This window comes from Symphalangus syndactylus, chromosome 2 (assembly GCF_028878055.3).
Source record: "Symphalangus syndactylus isolate Jambi chromosome 2, NHGRI_mSymSyn1-v2.1_pri, whole genome shotgun sequence".
In the NCBI taxonomy this organism is placed as follows: domain Eukaryota; kingdom Metazoa; phylum Chordata; class Mammalia; order Primates; family Hylobatidae; genus Symphalangus; species Symphalangus syndactylus.
In genome coordinates, this window is record NC_072424.2 from 28,618,721 (window position 1) to 28,634,506 (window position 15,786).

The window sequence follows — 15,786 nt, forward strand, 5'->3', positions numbered from 1 at the left end:
GTGTGATTCAAGGCAGTTGAGAAGGTGGACAGCTGAGCTCCAGCTGAGAGCATTCAGCTGGTCATCTCCCTCTGTGCTGGCCACTAATGGACTCGTTCCCGTGTCTTGTCCTTTTTTTCACCCCTATTTGAAATAGCCCAATTGTGACTCCGTTCTCACAAAAGACTGTTTGATAGAAATATTATAGTCCTTGGCCAGAAGTTTTAAAAATATAAGTAAACAACTGTGAAGTAAAGCAAGCTTTTGGAACCGTTGAAAGTTTTCCACCCCAGCCCATGAACCGCTTGCCGGTTCCCTGTACTCTCAGCTGCCCCAGGGCCTTATGAAGTAAGGGATTAATTTCGAATGAATAAATGAGAAATGAGGGCTGCCCCCACATTTCTGAATTTCTTTCTCCATGTTTTGCTGCTTTCACAGCTATCTTCTCTGGAACAAAGTTTCTCAGAAGGCCCAAGATTTGGTTGGGTCTTGATACAGAACCCATAAGAAGGAGTGAGAATAGACCCTGTCTGCATTAAGAGGGCACGAGCAAGGCCTTTTTTTTGAGACAGAGTCTCGCTCTGTAGCCCAGGCTGGAGTGCAGTGGCGTGATCTCGGCTCACTGCAAGCTCTGCCTCCCGGGTTCACACCATTCTCCTGCCTCAGCCTCCCAAGTAGCTGGGACTACAGGCGCCTGCCACCACGCCCGGCTAATTTTTTGTATTTTTAGTGGAGACGGGGTTTCACCATGTTAGCCAGGATGGTTTCGATCGCCTGACCTCGTGATCCACCTGTCTCGGCCTCCCAAAGTGCTGGGATTACAGGCGTGAGCCACTGTGCCCAGCCGAGCAAGGCCTTTTAATGCTGCTCCATTCCCCACTGAAGTTGGGACTATGGCTAAGGGAGGATGTAATTATTGAATGAGCTCAGCCAATTGCGTGGCAACCATGCCTGGCCTTGGGACACAGGGGTGTTAATAATATCAGCCTAGAGCTAAGGATTGCTTGATAATGGTGTAAACTTTTGTTCACTTCTAAATTTTTAGCAGGATTCTAAAAGTTATCGTTTCTATGTCAGGGATATAGTCTAGTGTGTGTTAAGATATGTACTTGGATATTTTTAGGGTCTCTGTCCAGGAAACCCCCTGCTGTTCTAACAGGAGAAGTTGGGTTTTGGCCCTCTTTTGCTAGAGATGGGCTCCTGTTTTCTTTGCCTTCTTCTGTATTGTTCATAACCTCAGTGATAGTGTCTCTCGTGAAACAGCCCTTACGCCGTAGACCAAAAATGCGTGTGTTGGGCTGACGTCACTCCCACTTTATTTAGCCATCCTTGCGTTCACACTTTGTTTCATTTTTTAAAATAACTTCATTGAGGTAAAATTTACATACCATGTAATTCACCCACTTAAAATATACAATTAATTTTTTTTATATATTCACAGAGTTTTGCAGCCATCAGCACAATCAATTTTAGAACATTTTCATTACCCCAAAAAGACACCTCATACCCAATAGCAGTCACTCCCCACTTTTCCACTACCCTGGAGAACCACTACTGTCCTTTCTGTTTCTATGGATTTGCCTATTCTGGACCCTTCATAGAAATGGAATTGTATTATGTATGGCTTTCTGTGTCTGGCTTCCGTCATTTAGCACAGTGTCTTCCAGGTTCATCCATGTTACAGCATGTATCAGTATTCCATTCCTCTTTAATTACTAAATGGCGTTGCACTGTGTGGATAATCCCCCATTTAGTTTATCCATTCATCAGTTGATAGACATTTTAGCTGTTTCCATCTTTCGGCTATTATGAATAATGTGGCTATGAACCTTCATGTACAAGTTTTTGTCTGGATGTATGTTTTCAATTCTCTTGCATATATAACTAGGAGTGGAATTACTGTGTCATATGGTGACTATATTTAACCTTTTAAGGAACTGCAAACTATTTGCAAAGATGGCTGTGCTATTTTACATGCCCACCAGCATTGTATGGGGGTTCTCACTTGTCCACATGCTTGCCTGTGTCATATTTGACTTAAAGCTTATTTTGACGGGAAACCAATTTGTCCTTTTTTTGGAAAGGGATGGCACCACAGATGTGACGCGGACAATGCATTTTGGGACCCCTACAGCCTACGAGAAGGTAAGGTTGAGGCAAAAAACTCAAGAGGTCCTCTCTGCTTTCTTAAGAAGAGCATTGCTTTTATGAAAAGGGATTGTATAAAGAAGTAAAAATTACATGTGGGGTAGTAAAATTGCTTATTGCTGTGGAGTCAGGCTTATCTGCTTTATGAGGTTCATTTAATTAATGATTGGAATAAGACATTTGGAGAAATTTTTAAAGCATTCTGCTAAGGTTAGGGCAGCTCAGGTGTAAGTTTAAATATAATAGCTTTGGCCTTCTCTTGAGTCAGGAAATGCCTTTGAGGCTGGGGATGAGATAGTGAAATACATGCTTTATAAGCAGTGTCTAGATTTGATTTTGAAGGCCACCCCCTTCTTTTTTCGAGACTCTTATTTATAGGCTTAACTCTCTGGAAACTTTCTGAAATGACAGACTCTATTAAGTTTCTGGTATGATTGGCATGGAAAGGGGAAAGAGAGCTGTGAGGCAGAGAGATGTGTACCAGGGGTCTGGAGACCTGGCTTCAGAGCTTCTGTGCCATTTATTAGCTCTGTGACGTTGAACAAAGCAGTCACCATCCATAAAAATGAGGATAAAAGGACCCACCTTCCCGGCTGGCTGTGAATTCCCATGAGCCCAGCAAGTTCCTGGATCATAGTCACTGCTCAGCAAATGCTGATTGAACACCTAAGTGAATCTGTTTGTCCAAGAGAGCTCCTTCAGGAAGATTATCCAAGGAAAAGGGTTTTATGCAATGTAGTGGGGCAGGTTTCATTGTCTTGGTCCCCTGCCTTGTCCGTTTGTATGCACCAGTGCCTTAGAAGAGTTTGGACCTTGCATCTAGGATTCTTTTGGTGTGACTCTTTTTGTGCTTTTCAAAGAGCTCAACTAGGCTTAGGAGCATGGAGTTTTAGTCCTGACTCTGCACCTTACTGGCAAGCCGCTACACTTCTGAGTAGCACTTCTCTTGTCCGGACAGTGGGGATAACTCCTGAAGATAGGATGGTGGTAGGGAGCACAGCTGTTGAAGCAAGACTGCCTGGCTCCAAGGCCAGATCCTGCCACCGAGGCACTGTGTGATCTGGGCATGCTACTGAATCTCTCTGTGAAGCGAGGATAACAGTAGTGCCTCCATCGTGAAGTGTGGGATCAAACATACAGTGCTTAAAATAGTGTGTGGCACAGAGGACTAGCTCAGTAAATGTTAGCTAGGGTCATCAGTACTTTTTATTACTTTTCCATTCTTTCTAAGGCTCACATGATGGAGTATGTCAGAGTGTTCATTATAAAGTCATGTGGGGTCATCTCTCTGACAGTGCTCTTCTACTAAATTGAATTTCAAGATTTTCTGGGAAATTGGTCCCATGGCCAGGCTTTTTTTCCACCAGATTTTTTTCTTTTTACTTACATTTTCTCTGTGATATTGCTAAAAACTTTAGCAGGCAGGATTTTCTGAACTACCAGAGAACTACAGGATTAGACATCTGTCCCCATTCTGCAACGTGCCCCTGGGTTTTCTTTGCAGGAATGCTTCACATATGTCCTCAAGGGCCACATAGCTGTGAGTGCAGCCGTTTTCCCGACTGGAACCAAAGGTAGGTGGTGCATTCTGTCACATGGCAGGCTCTTTTTCTTGTTTGAGAATCAAATATGTCTATGTTTGAGTGAAAGAACATGTTGTTCCCTCACTGTGAGGTCCCCAGCCCACTTCAGGCCCAGCCAGGTGCTCATGGGGTGAGTCTCCATAACCCACTGACTGAGCCCAGAGGCCTCAGGGATCCGGATTAGGATTGGTCCCAGTACCCCCTGTGCACCTTTCTCCTGACCACTTATGGTATTGGATGACACATGTGGATGGCTCCCAGGAGAGGACAAACCAGACGTGAAGGTCACAGGGCCTGAGTGGAAGTTGGCGCAGCCTCCTCTCTGCCCTTTAGTACTGGGCCAGTGCTTCCTTTCGGGATTCTTAGGACTTATTTTACTGGGACCCTGACTTAAGCTATGTACTACTTTGCTTGAGGCCTGGTGGGTGGAGCATTGGACTGGGCATTGACAAGACCTGGGCTGCCTTGCTTCTGGGTAGATTAGACGTGTACTCGTCTCCCTAGGCCTCAGTTTCCTTATCTGTCATGCCTGCCTGTCTGCTTGCAGTCTGGTTAGAGTCTCATCTTTGTAATTCTGAAACCTTAGGGTCGCAGAGCTGGCAAGGGAACGTCCACGTCTGATACGGCCTCACCAGCATCCTGAATGGATGATCGCCTAGCTTCAGACTGAGCTCTGATGGTTCCTCAGGAGCTCTGATTGTTAGAAAGTTCTTCCTTGTGCTGTGCTGAAATCTGAACCCTCCAGTAACTTACCTGTTGGTTTCTGTTTCACGTTCTGGAGCCACACATAATAAATCTAATCTCTAAAGCACTGTACAAATATCATTAAGTAGCTCTTTATATCTTTCAGGTCACCTTCTTGATTCCTTCGCCCGTTCAGCTTTATGGGATTCAGGCCTAGATTACTTGCACGGGACTGGACATGGTGTTGGGTCTTTTTTGAATGTCCACGAGGGTCCTTGCGGCATCAGTTACAAAACATTCTCTGATGAGCCCTTGGAGGCAGGCATGATTGTCACTGATGGTAAGTATCCCTCACATAGAGGGCATGCGTGGATCCTTGAGCCTTTTTGAAAGCTATTTGTTGTTCTGTATTTTTTAATTAGTTTAAAGTAAATTGGCAATACTTTTCCCTTCCAACAAACTTTTCTGATTATAGAACTGATACATGTTCATTTTAGAAAAAATGAGATGGGAACTGTGTAAAAAAAAATGAAAATAATTTGCAATCTAACCACTCAGGGGAAACATGACTTAGTGTTTTGCTGTATTAGCTTTTGTTGTTTCAGGTATGTAGATAGCATTTTTTTTTTTTTTTTAATCATTGAGATCTTACTGGGCATCTGGTCTTATGTTCTGCTTTCTTGCTTGATATATTGCCTTTTCTCAGGTCATTGCCAAGTCTTTGTAAATATATTTTAATGCCTTCATTATTGTGTCTTATGGATGTGAACCATGATTTATTTAGTGGATCCACTGTTATTTTACTCCTTACCCTGTAGCCAGTGTGTAGGGACTTCAGAGTCTAGCTTTCTGTATCTCAAGTACCTATAAAAAAGTGGCCATATGAGAGAAGGTGGCATCCCTGGGCTCTTACACTGGATAGAGTGGGCCCTTCACCCGTTTCTTCTCCTTTGGAGTAGGGCAGTCATCCAAGGAGTGAAAGTTTCTCTCTGTAGACATCTTCATTGTGGGCTGCTTCTCATTTTTGGGATTTGGTTTGTTTTAGAGCCCGGGTATTATGAAGATGGGGCTTTTGGAATTCGCATTGAGAATGTTGTCCTTGTGGTTCCTGTGAAGACCAAGGTGAGTATTTATTAAAAACATTTTCCTGTTTCTATTAGCAATAATCGCGCCTCCGATAGACCTCATTGGCTACGATACTGCCACTGCGCAAAGCTTAAAAATTTTCCTGTTTCGCCGGGCGCGGTGGCTCACGCTTGTAATCCCAGCACTTTGGGAGGCTGAGGCGGGCGGATCACGAGGTCAGGAGATCGAGACCACGGTGAAACCCCGTCTCTACTAAAAATACAAAAAATTAGCCGGGCGTGGTGGCGGGCGCCTGTAGTCCCAGCTACTCGGAGAGGCTGAGGCAGGAGAATGACGTGAACCCGGGAGGCGGAGCTTGCAGTGAGCCGAGATTGCGCCACTGCACTCCAGCCTGGGCGACAGAGCAAGACTCCGTCTCAAAAAAAAAAAAAAAAAAAAAAAAAAAAAAAAATTTCCTGTTTCTTAATGTGGGAAGATGAAGACTTAATGTCTTTGGAGCCAAGAGTATGCCATTCTGGGGCCAACATGGAGCCTTCTTCTCCAGATATCAGGGACTTTCCTGGAAACCACACTCCTTCCCTGCAAAGCCAGAAAGAAAATCCTTAATGAACTGGGATCTAGAACTGGGATTCACAGACCCTCAGGCTGATGCTTGCTTCACATGATTTGGGGCTCTGAGTTTACTATAGGCAGCCTGTTGTCTCTTCTGCTGGGGGTGCCTATTCAAGGTGCTAATTTCTAGGGCCCTTCCCAGACCCTGGAATCTCCAGGGTGGGGGGCCTGGAAGCTATAATTTTGTCACACTCTCCAGGTGACTTTTATTAGGTAAAGTTGAGGAACCCTGAGTTATCCATGCGTCAGCCTCAAAGGCAATACAAGACAGGTGTTTCACCCTCTTTTCCCATCAGTGTTACCAAGGTTGCAGGGTTTTAGGCTCTAGGCTTTACCTAAAAGACCTGTTTGTGCCTCCTCCATTGGTGGAATTGAACAATCGAAGGGAAGTAGCTTCCTGTGTCTGTAAGGAGGTTGACTGCGGGGATCTGCTCTCTGCTTTGGCATGGAAGTCACTCTTCTTGGAAGTGACCTCCTATCTCATTCCCAAAAGCTGCCATGAACAGAAACCTAACATGTTCTTGTGTGCTCCAGTGGATAGATGTGTTGTCGCCTGATGTGCCTGGCTGGGTCAAGGCAGGCCACACAGTTGACTGTTATAAAAATGATTTTGAGGACTTACACCCCTGCATCCTGGAGAACCAAAACCGATGTCCCTGAGCCCAGATACCCCCATACCCTGCCCATTTCCTATCACAGTAGACATTAGCCTTGGGACCTGCTACTGGGAGCCCCTCAGCACCCTTTGTTTGGCTTTTCCTGATGGCACAAGCTGTTGTTTGCCCAGTGGAGGAGCTCTTGGAAAGTGGCATCGGGTTCCATGTGTGCCTATGAAAAGTGGTGACCAGCTCACCACTTCTTGGCTCCCAGTTACCCCTGGCTCTGAGGGATGGCATGCTGGTGGAATGATCTCATGGTGCTTCAGCATAGTAAAGAGGAGTAAAAGCATCTGTTTTCTTCTTTCTCCCACAGTATAATTTTAATAACCGGGGAAGCCTGACCTTTGAACCTCTAACTTTGGTTCCAATTCAGACCAAAATGATAGATGTGGATTCTCTTACAGACAAAGAGGTAATGGGGAAGTCTTGGTGGGCAGGCATGTTACTAGGGGAGATGGAGACTACTCTAAATAGTTCTAATCCATTCTCTAAATCCTAAATTCTCTAATCCAGTCTCACTTTGTAATTTTTAAATTTAGAGGTCTAGGCCAGTTGAGTCTGAAAGCCCTAGGTTTTCTGAGGACTCCTGAGCTTTTCCTGTATTTGTTGGGCCTCCAGGTGGAGATAGTCCTGTTCCCCGCAGCCATTCTGGGGCTGTAGGGTTTGTGGGTGGAACTCATATGCCATTGTTTGGCTGTACTATTCCTCCATAGCTGCACTGAGGCGTGTTTAGCAAATATGAGCCTATGTGTGTCCCTACAAAAAGCCAGATGGATGGTGGGGCCTCTTGGCCACTGTACATACCAGATTGTTTTCTTGTGTTACATGAAACATTAAGGAAATGGAAAGCAAAATGTATTATCATATGTCCCGTTTTCACACAGACAAGGAGAAAGATAGTACCAGCCCTTCTCGGTTACTACTGTGGTCACTCTGGGGCAGTGAAACCCTTCACAAAGCCTGGGGCACAACAGTGCTTACTTGCCCAGCTCAGAGGGTTATGGGTCTTAACTCCTTCAGACCCTGGACTGGTAAGGCCAGGTGAGATGGCAGTCCTGGGGACATGAGAAAGGCCTGAAGAATCACACAGATGTTCAAGGTCAGAGCAGAAACAAGGGTCAGAAATGGGTAGGAACTATTAGCACTAGACAGACAAAACAGTTCCCAAACCAGGAAGCTGGAAGCCAGGAAGACACAAATTCCAGAGCAAGGCAGGGGTCAGAAGTTCCAATGAAAAGCAAATGACTGGTGGGAGCCGAAGGCAGGGTAAGCACGGTGGGTTGCTCTAGGAATAAGAATATTTTGTTATCTGAGGCAGCCAATGGCCTTTGAGTGCCTCTCAAGGCAGGAACATTTCCTCACTGGCGCCCACTTGGGCGTCGTTCTTGACACTATAAAGGAAAGGGTCTTTGGGGGTTAAGGACCTTCCCTTCCACAGGAGCTGTGGAATGGGATTCTCCCAGCTAGAAGCCTCTTCTGCCTGTTCCAGCTCACAGGTGGGTGATGAGAAAGGCCATCCACTTGCTGCTTAGCTTTCCTCTGTGCTTGAGTGCCTCTGCTAAACCATCCGTGCCTTTGGTTCAGCTAAACATTCCCACTCACAGGACCCACATGGGCCCTGCTGATACCGGGTAGGTTATGCAGCTTGTAGATGGATATGGAAAAGGAAACTCAGCCTATGAGCACAGTGTCCGGTGTGTCTCTTCAGCAGGAAGAGTCCTTCCAGTGTCCAGGGGCTCTTGTCCAGCCCCTCTGAGAGGAAATGAGAACACATAGGTGGGCATGGGAGCCACCCTGCTTAGAATCCCTCTGCCCCATAGGAACCAGTGTCTCTTGTAATGGCCCTTGGGCACAGCTTCCAGGGACTTAGCAAGGGGCTTTCCAGTAATAAGTCATTTCGCACTCTTGGAAGTCCAAGGCTATGGATTCCTGCCAGGTAATTCTAGGTCATGCAGTCCTTCCTGTCCACATAAAGTGTACCCATCAGGAGGCATTTCTCCCATATGACATTCCCCTTTATCCAGGGAAGTAGTGTATGAGGAAGTTTAAGCCAGGCGGTTTTTCCCTGAAGGAGAATCAATCTACTCCCATGACACTGGACATAGACCAGGTATCTGTGTTACCCAGTGTTTCATTGCTGCACCTTGCATGCCCACATCACTGAACTATTCTTTCGGCCAGTTACTCTTTGTAGGGCAGATAATGTCTTCTTAAAATATGTGGCTTTTAAAATATCTGGTCATTTGCCCTTTTACTGTTTAGCCGTTTTTTTGGAGTCACTTTAGGGAGTTTTTGGTTTGGGTCTGCATCCTCATCACTTATCACCAGATGGCAGCAAAGGACCTTGGTTGGATATGAATATGGCCAGCCGCAGACTGTCAGGGCCTTGTGCTGCTCCTCAGGCTCCGCCGAGGCTGTCCACACTCCCACTTTTCCCTCTCTGCTTCCAACCAAAAGGGCCTTGGGAGTTTGGCTGTGGCCCCAGGCTGACACCAGGATGCTGCCATTGCCTTACTGTTGAGCTGCTTTGGACAGTAGGCTGCTTTGTAGCCCTGCTGGCCTTGCTGTGGACACATAGCAGTTTGCCTGCTTTTGACATCCTCCCCTGCCCCCATCACTTCCCTGACTCCCAGAAGGGGCTAGTAGGCTCTTCTCAGTAGGGATTGGAACCCTGGCTGGGTCACAGCCAGTTGGTGACACCACCCTATCTGTCTGCCCTCAGTCCCTTGTAATTAATGGGCTTGTGTGCCCATCCTGACCCCAGCTGGGCTTTGGTACCTGGCTGGATTGTAGTCCCTGAAACCAGTACTTTTGTAACATCACTGCCCTCCAAAATGGCCTTTGACTCATTTATGACAACCACAGCCATGGCACTATCAGTCTCATCAGCTTCCAGACAGCTACCCCATAGACAGTGATGAGAGTGGCTTGTCCTCTTAGTAAAACGTGCTTCACTCCAGACTTCACCTTTTCTCCTGTACAACCAAGGGGGAGAGTTCACCGTTTTTCCTGCCTCAGAGCTTTTGCCATCATGTCTAGTGGATCAGCCCCTGCCCAGGCACCAAGTCCTGCCAGCAGGTCCTTCCTTTCACTCTCCTTTTTTGTCTCCTGCTCTTGTGGCATGTTGAGTTGAGAGTCTGAAAACTAAGTTTACTCCCAGCGCCATTCTGCTGCACCACAGTCTTTAACTACCACAGGTTTTGGGTTCATCTAGGCAGCTCACTCAAGACACTCACGGGCTTGGCTGATCCTAGTTTTTTATTCAACTTTTTCAGTGGATATAGGATATGTAGCCCAGTGTGTTGGCAGGACAGCTTCGGGTGTCTCTCTTAGTAGGAGTTCTCACAGAGTCCAGGGGCTATTCCCCTACTTACCACCTCCCAGGATGGCTCAGGTGTAAGGGAATGAAGCCGCACAGATGCGAGCAGGAGCTACTGGCTTAGAGACTGCTGTCTATGATAGTAAACTGTTCTGGGAGCCTTTTTCACCAGAAGCCATGAAGTCTGGTCCTACGTATTTCCAGGGAAACAGAACACAAGGAAAATACTTACCTGTGAGTAAGGGGAAAGGGTGTTGCACACCTTTTCTCTCAGCTTGTGATCTTAGCACATGGGGGCCTTTGCTATTGACCTGGGTAGCCAGTTGTTAAAGATATGGTGGTGAATACTGTGTCTGTCCTTCTCTTCCCTGCAGTGTGACTGGCTCAACAATTACCACCTGACCTGCAGGGATGTGATTGGGAAGGAATTGCAGAAACAGGGCCGCCAGGAAGCTCTCGAGTGGCTCATCAGAGAGACGCAACCCATCTCCAAACAGCATTAACACCTCCCTGGTTTTGTTCTTGCAAAATGCTCTGGGGAAAGGAAGAAACGTGGCAGATCCCTGACATCTTTCCCCTTTCCTTTCCTTCTTCCCTACCTCCCCTTTTTACTTTAGACTTTAAGAAGAACAGAAAATCTTCTTATCCTCTTTGATATTTTATTGCAAACACTCAGTCTTTTATGATTTTTTAATTGTTGAGAACAAGCCACGAATAAAATTGCTGCACCAGAAGGAGGGTCCCTCCAAAGTTGAACACTTGGTGAAAGGGAGATGCCCTGACTTCTTTGGCCGGTGATGGGGAATCAGTGAGTGCTCCATGACGGTCATGTTCCAGGTGCTAGTACATCATTCATGATCACCTTAATGCTCATGAGACTATATTTATGATCAGTGAATAAAAATGTCAAAACTTTGCTTTGTCTTAGCTGTCTCTTTCTTCGTGGTGCTGTCCTCTGGCATGTCAGGTGAGCTGATCTCCAGGGCTGCTGGCTCTGTGGCAGACATTTCCTAGGTGGAAGGCCCCTTTGAGAAGAGACCCCTGGCCTCCCCGCACATTTGGGGGCTTAGTTGTAAACTTTTTCTTTTCTCTAGAAAACCTATTATTATGGTATTTTTATCTCAGTTTTTTTTTCTGATTTTAAAATGTGTCATTCCTATGCAAAAAACAATAAAAACTATGTCAAAAGTCAGTTTTCCATAACTCACCCTATAGCAGATGCCGCAAGTGTCTTACCTACATGGCCACAGCTCTCATTGTTCTGTTACTTGTAGTCAGGATTCTGTGACAAGTGCCTGCGACTCCCATTCTGCAGGATTTCTTTTGACTTGTGTATGTGGGGCAAGCTCCAAGGGTTGGAGAGTTAATGTCCCTGAGATCTCAGACCATCATGTTTGGGGATGGGCAAATAGACTTCCTCATCCCTTGGCTAAGATATCAGAGGTGTGTCTTACATTGTCACTCAGAGTTTCCCAGTGGGATTGAGCCCCACTTGCCCACCATGGTAACTTGCTCAGTAACCAACCCTTTGTTTTCTTTCTTCTCTTCCATGTCCTACTTTCTTCTTGTCCCATTAGTGTTTCCTCGTACTATCCTGAATGAACCATTTACATGCAAATCCTTGTTTTAGGGTCTGCTTTTTTATTAATCCAACCTGACATACTCCTTAGGTATTACCACTATTATCTGCTTTATATTTTTGCTGACTCCTTTTTTTGTATTCAAAATTTACTAAAATACTGATGATTTGTGTATGTATGAAAGAATATGCCACATATGAACATGTCACATTTACAAACAGTGAATCATTCTGTATGTATACAATTTTATCTTTTAACTTGGCAATATTTTAGATTTATTTTTAATGACTTAATTCCATCGTATGGTTATATTGTTTTAAAACTAGTCTCATTAACTTGTTAAAAACAATACTAGCATTTAGACATAATTTTTTAAAAAGTGTATTAGTCTTAAATCATATAGAAAACAAAAACTGGAATCACAAGCTATCAGTACACTAATACTAGTTTTTATAATTGCCCAATGTATTTATTTTTCTTGAGATCTTTATTTCTTCATATTGCTTTGGGTTACTGTCTAGTGTCCTTTTATTGTACTTTGCAAAACTCCTATAAGCATTTCTTGCAGGGTGGGTCTAGTGGTACTGAACTCCCTCAGCTTATGTTTACCTGGGAACCTCTTAATTTCTCCCTCACTTTTGAAGGACAGTTTTGCTGGATATAGGATTCTTTTGTTGTCAGTTTTTTTTTTTCTTTTAACATTTTGAATATATTGGCCTACTGCCTTTTGGCCTCCAGCATTTCTGATGAGAAATCTGCAGGTAATCTCACTGAAGATCCCTTTTACATGGTAAATAGCTTCTCTCTCACTGCTTTCAAGATTCTGTTTTTGACTTTTGGAAGCTCAACTATAATGTATTTTGGTGTGTATCTCTTGGAGTTAATCTTACTTGCGGTTTATTGGGTTTCTGGGATGTTTACATTCATGTCTTTTACCAGATTTGGGAATTATACAGCCATTATTTCTTCAGATATTCTCTCTGCTGCTTTCTGTCTTCTCCTGGGACTCTAACAATGTATATTTTGGTCAGCTTGATGGTGTCCCACAGGTCGTCTAGGCTCTGTTCCCTTTAATATTTTTTCTGTTTTTCAGACTCAAAATTTCTGTTATCCTATCTTCAAGTTCACTGATTTTCTCTTTTGCCTGCTCATATCTGCTTTGAATCCCTGTGGTGAATTTTTCATTTCAGTTACTCTACTTTTCAGCTCCAGAATTTCATTTTGGTTTCTTTTTATGTTTTCTGTCTCTATTGATATTTCCTTTTTTTCTGTGGATTTTTCTTTTCCTCTGAATGGGCCATACTTTCCTGTTTCTTTGTATGCCTTGTGAGTTTTGGTTGAAAATTGGACATTTGAATCTAATAATGTGGCAACTCTGGAAATCAGATTCTCCTCCTTCCCTAGGGTTTGCCCTTTTTTGTTAATGTGTGCTGTGTTATTATTATTATTATTTATTGTTATAGGTAGTCTCTGGGCCAAGTATCAGCCTGAGGTATCAACTTAAGGTCTTCTCAGGTTTTTTTCTGAGCTTGAGCCTTTCCCTGGATATGTACAGTCAGTCTCTAATTTCCCCTATATGTGCAGTTGTTTTTGAATGTTCTAGTACTTAATGTCTGGCTCCCAACAAGGGAAAAAGAAAAATGAAGGGCAGAAAAAGGGTACTGGTCCTTTAAATCCTCTGGAAGTCACTTCAGCCAGAAGGGGAGAAGGGACTTCTAACAGTCGGGGGATGGGATGTACAGCAACAGTGGCTGCCCACCTGTTTGTCTGCATCTCTGTGTTCAGAAGCAGTTACCAGAACACAGGTCTGCAGTATTTGGAGGGCAAGTTTCCTTTGGTTCATTTTGGCTCCCACAAGCTGTATGCCAGTTGCTCTGGAAACGTGTGGAACGTGTGCATAAGTGCCTGCCAAGGGGTTAGGAGTAGACCTTGGTAGCTGCTACTGTGCTAACAGCTGAAATGGATTGAAATTAACGTTTATTTACCATCCAAGTTGTCCTCTGGAGGTTGCAAGCCTTCAGTAGACTTCAGAGTTCTAAAGTAGTTACATCAGGCAGATTCTGCCAGTGCGGTTGTTCTCTAGGTGGAGAGACACTTTCCGAGTGCTTCTTACCATCTTCCCAGAATCCTCTCATTAAATCCTAAACCATATATTTAATTTGAATGGCTTTGACAAATGAATAAATATAAGCATACTTTGGCCATTTACCAAAGCATGGCTGTAAGTGCCCATTACTTTCTCCACCTGGGGGAGCAGAAAATGAAATGAAACAATCTATATTTACCATTCAGAACCAGGGTGGTCCTAAATAGAGTGCCTAAAAACAAATGAACCAGCATTTATTTGCTTTTTGTCTCCCACCCTCCTCTTTTTTTTTTTTTTTCTCTCAAGGATCATTGATTTCAATGTGCTATGTGGGAGGAAGCAAGATTGACTGCTGCCTCTCAGGGTATATTTCTAACGAGGTCAGGAAAGCATAGAAGCAGTGCCTGCCAATGATAGGACATATTTTGATCCATCAAAGATCAATTCTTGAATGCCTTTTGTCCATGCTTGGTCATATTTCTAATATGTACCATAACACTGGACTTAAAAGAGAAATTTCTCCCCAAATGATAGAACGTATTAAGCATGCTTCTCATCTGTCATTCCTCTGGAAGTTGCAAGATTTCCCTTAGGACTCAGGCTGTTGTCTTCTCTGATATCCCAAAGTCTTCTCTTGCTGAGGAAATGGGAGGCATGAATCGCAGTTGATTTGGAGTTGAAATAGCCATAACTAAAGTATGACGGCAACTCCATTGTCTGTTCATCAGGCTGTTAAGCCTGTTACTTCCCAAGGCAGCCTCAGAGCAAAGTTTGATTTAATTGGCTGTAGCCCGAGAAGCAAAGGTAACAGGTGCTGGGTGCTTGGCGCTTCCTGCCTGGACCTGCTTTGTCTTGGCATTAAGTCCAAGAGACATAAACTAAGCAAGATGGCCCCATAAGGATTGAGGACCAGAATAAAATTCTAATGTGCCAGAGCTCAGAGGGAAGATGAGGAGATAAAAATGTAGATTAAAAAAAAAATCACTGTTCCTCACTTTTAAATAAATGATATAAATGTTGGGTAGGAAAATGGGCATTGTGTTGAATTTAAAGAAGGAAGCTGATCTTGTTTCTTTGTCTTGCTCACTGTATTCCCTGGTGAAGTTTTATGTATAAGGTAGGAGGATTCAAGGAAGGGGACAGATGTGGGGCCCCTGCTGTGAAAACTCCAGGGACTGACTTGTGGGAAGCTTGTTCGCCTTCTGGAAAGAGTCCATCTGTGCCTCCTGCCAGTGAGGGGGCTGCCCCCACCACCCCAGCTCTCACCGCTTCTTTAGCTTGAGGGCTGTGCCTGGCATCTGGCTGCCTGACAGTAACCATCAGTTGTTTCTCATCAGGCTCATTCCCGGTTAGGGGTGGGCAATTGTGAAAGGAACCAAGGTTGAACTAACAAGCCATGAGGGAGGTGTTGCCTTGGTGTTTCCCAACAACTGGGGGTTTATATCGGTAATGATATGAAGACAATGTGGCGTGCTTTGTGGCACCTTTCAAGCACTGTTGGCCTCTAGCAAGAGACAAGATGGGGGACTGGGAGGGCTGCGAGAGGGGAGGAGGGATACTGTGCTTGCTAGTTCCTGCAGGTAGCTGGTGCAGTGATTAAGAAATTCATAGAATCATGGATTAAGAACAACGATGCAGATCCTGGCAAGGTGGCAGCAGTTGTGCCATAGTGTTTGAATCTCTCCAAATAACTTCATAAAAACACGGATAAACTGGGGTAGCAAAACTAAAATTCAGGGATGAGCGTTGCACCAAATATACAGGTGTCAGGCATTTCCACAAACCCTTAATAAGAGCACGTGAAGACTAACCAGCGTATTATCAGCATCTGTGCAGGAGGAAGCCGAAGGAAGTGATGGGGTGTCTGATGGACCTGAGAACAGAACCCCACAATAGCCATCAGGAGCTCAGAATCTCAGCGAGCCAATCTGAGAACAGCCACTAACACTGGGAGCAGTTTGCACCTCCAGTGGGTGAGTATGAGAGGTTTTGGTAAGGCCTGCAGGGGTTGGAGCAGTCAGCGTCCCAGGAACTCCCAGGACCCAGCCCC

General features: G+C 44.7%; 1 protein-coding gene and 1 pseudogene across 15 annotated transcripts in view; one reads left to right on the plus strand and one right to left on the minus strand.

Annotated features, from left to right (window-relative positions):
• Positions 1-10,986, plus strand: part of XPNPEP1 (X-prolyl aminopeptidase 1) — a 58,591-nt gene extending 47,605 nt beyond the window's left edge. For 6 of the 15 annotated variants that reach the window (XM_063617922.1, XM_063617967.1, XM_063617965.1 and 3 more), the window contains 7 exons: positions 2,064-2,124; positions 3,632-3,701; positions 4,561-4,734; positions 5,440-5,516; positions 7,065-7,163; positions 8,190-8,247; positions 10,027-10,286. In XM_063617922.1, the coding sequence (XP_063473992.1) occupies positions 2,064-2,124; positions 3,632-3,701; positions 4,561-4,734; positions 5,440-5,516; positions 7,065-7,163; positions 8,190-8,247; positions 10,027-10,151 (664 nt within the window). In that variant the 3' untranslated portion in view covers positions 10,152-10,286. Of the gene's footprint in view, positions 1-2,063; positions 2,125-3,631; positions 3,702-4,560; positions 4,735-5,439; positions 5,517-7,064; positions 7,164-7,635 lie in introns of all 15 variants that reach the window. The other 9 variants (XM_055249755.2, XM_055249771.2, XM_055249757.2 and 6 more) reach the window with 6 other exon arrangements.
• LOC129477439 (uncharacterized) lies at positions 5,543-5,611 on the minus strand (annotated as a pseudogene).
• Positions 10,987-15,786: the final 4,800 nt, after the last annotated feature.